The sequence below is a fragment of the Penaeus japonicus genome, unplaced genomic scaffold, assembly GCF_977035675.1.
Source record: "Penaeus japonicus unplaced genomic scaffold, GWHDUDI00000001_assembly GWHDUDI00000001, whole genome shotgun sequence".
NCBI classification, from domain to species: Eukaryota; Metazoa; Arthropoda; class Malacostraca; order Decapoda; family Penaeidae; genus Penaeus; species Penaeus japonicus.
In genome coordinates this window covers 44,719,124-44,721,623 of record NW_028234403.1, presented here as the reverse complement: position 1 = coordinate 44,721,623, position 2,500 = coordinate 44,719,124, and the positions used below count along the sequence as shown (strand labels likewise).

Genomic DNA, 2,500 nt, shown 5'->3' with positions numbered 1-2,500 from the left:
CTAACCTCCTACTCGCCTAAAGAGCAAGCATGTATATATGCCAGTAAAATCAGAAAATTCCTAAATCTAGCGTAAAGCGGGAAGGCCGGGGTGAGGGGAAGCGGCGAAGGGGGGGGGGGTGGCCCGGACGGACTAGCGAGGGGAAACCGTTCAAATCCCGTGTAATTAAACCCACTGAACAGTGCACTCTACGCCGCTCCGCCCGCCGTTCTCTGCGGAGCGTCAAGATAAAGTAGAGTCAGAACAGGAGAGTCGTGTAATGTCCTGCACACCTGCTTCATTTAATTAATTGTTCAATCACACAAAACGACTGGAACGCGGCTTATTACATCCAGTTATTCAACGATGAATGTGTAATTATGACATTACATGTTCGCGTTGCCCGGTACCGAAGTGCTTGAATTGGAATTGTTCGTGAAAGCGTAAACGGATTGTATATATATAGGCCTACATTATAAGTCTATATCTGAGTATATGCTTGCGCTTTATTACACGCGCAGATATCGAATAGGCTCTCTCTCTCTCTCTCTCTCTCTCTCTCTCTCTCTCTCTCTCTCTCTCTCTCTCTCTCTCTCTCTCTCTCTCTCTCTCTCTCTCTCTTCCTGGGCAATCATGCAGTATATCTCAGAATATGAACAAAACTCTCAATTATCCATCCGTAAGTCCAATAGTCTATTCGGAATTCAATTCAACTAACAGAGGAAGGGAGGGTGACGAGAAAGGGAGGTAACAGGTAAGACCTCACACCCTTCTTTACCTCCTCCCTCCACTCCTCTCTACCCTCTACTACCCCCCACCCTACCCCTCAATACCTCTCCCCTTCATTTCCCTCCCCCCTCCTTTAACAACTCCGCCCACACCATTCAGTGCCACCGACCACTGCTATTCTGATCCCACCACCTGCCACGGCGTCTAACAATGGTACGGATCCGGTCGTACTTTCCCCTTGCGAAAGCTACGAGGCGAGGTCTCTATTTATAAACTCAACTTGATTGCAAATGCATCAACGAGTAATATTTTGTTTGTATTCAATTTTGATATGATTTCGTTTTTATTCGCTTTTTATCTGTGCATTTCTATTTTGATTTGGTTCGAAAAATACATTTTTAACCTTTATAACTATGCTACAGACGATGGCAACATCTTTCAGAAATTTCGCAGAATCGGGAAAGAATTTCAGGTTAACAATTATAAATCGAGACATGGTATCAGTTTCCTCGCAAAGTTTTCATCCATTTTAGTCTTATATCCTTTACAGCGTTATTCCATTTAAGCCCCTTTAATCTGTTCAAAGTCAGATACTTTAGAGGCGATTTTCGTTTTAATGGTGTGGTGATTAACTAAACCTTTACCGTGAAAAGTTGCATTATTGGCTTCGGCGGGGACAGTCGCATGAAAAATACTGTTAATTAAATCTACTTTGCTTAAAAAAACGTAATGTAAAAGTCCAGTTACTCAAAAGCAAAAACAAAATGAAATAAATTCCTTCGTTAGAGCAAGGCATAAAAAAAGATAAACGTACCTTAATATTTCTCCTTCCTAGTCCAATAATTCTTCGCATTGCCCGTGTTTTTTCTTCAGTGTTATGATGCGGAATGAATTCCCCAAAGTGTCGTTATTGTATCTGATTTCCTCAACAACAACAATTAACGTGAGTGCATACAATATCAAAATAAGCTGATATTTTTTCAGATAAATTCTGTATTAGCCATTCCCTCTGAGGCTCGCGATCTGTGTACTAATTCCGAGTCACAAAACAGAGATTCGTCAGGTTTGTTTACATTCGCTTTTAATGATTGCTGATTTTTTGTAAACGATAATGGGTCTTAATCTTGGTCAATATGGACGAGGTTTGCTCTTCATAAACATGGACTGGTGTAAATGATAATACGCCTATTATATGACACTCATACTTGAGGAAATTATTTACTGTTTGGTAAGCCGTCTTATGGCTGTTCTATTGATGTCTGAGGTATTTTTTGCCGTTATTTTCATTATTTTTTTTCAAATTACTTAAGTGAAATGGTTAATAATCATATGATCATCATTTCGCATTAATATATATATCTCCACATTAATTCATAAGGATTGACTATGTTTAGTTCTCTATCTCGAATTCAGGGAAATAAATACAATTTTCCTCTTACGATGTTGAAAAGCGACAATCAACTGTGCTAACCAAAATGAATAATAAACATCTCTCTAAACAGCGTATCGAGTAACAATTTACACCCGCAAAGACGCAGGGGACCTTTTATATACGTTGCAAGCCTATATCTCAGGGACCCAACGTATAAATCTGGTCGAGCAAAATTTGTGCGTTCCAAAACCAATATCTCATGATACTCTCAAGAGATGGCGCGCAAAACGCTATATCCTCCATTTCACTTTAATAGCCACTTGACACTTACACTCCTTCTCTTTTTTTCATCTCTCTCTCTCTCGCTCTCTCTCTCTCTCTCTCTCTCTCTCTCTCTCTCTCTCTCTCTCTCTCTCTCTC

At 40.2% G+C, this 2,500-nt stretch overlaps 1 protein-coding gene across 5 annotated transcripts in view; it reads right to left on the bottom strand.

Annotated features, from left to right (window-relative positions):
- The window catches only part of sff (BRSK family serine/threonine-protein kinase sugar-free frosting), a 234,960-nt gene that overhangs the window by 208,221 nt on the left and 24,239 nt on the right, over positions 1–2,500 (bottom strand). The window contains exon 1 of one of the 5 annotated variants that reach the window (XM_086541401.1): positions 1,523–1,710. The exons of 3 other annotated variants lie outside the window; for them this stretch is intronic. In XM_086541401.1, coding sequence (XP_086397527.1) covers positions 1,523–1,561 — 39 coding nt within the window. In that variant the 5' untranslated portion in view covers positions 1,562–1,710. Of the gene's footprint in view, positions 1–1,522; positions 1,711–2,500 lie in introns of those variants that run through there. One more of the 5 variants, XM_086541407.1, reaches the window with a different exon arrangement.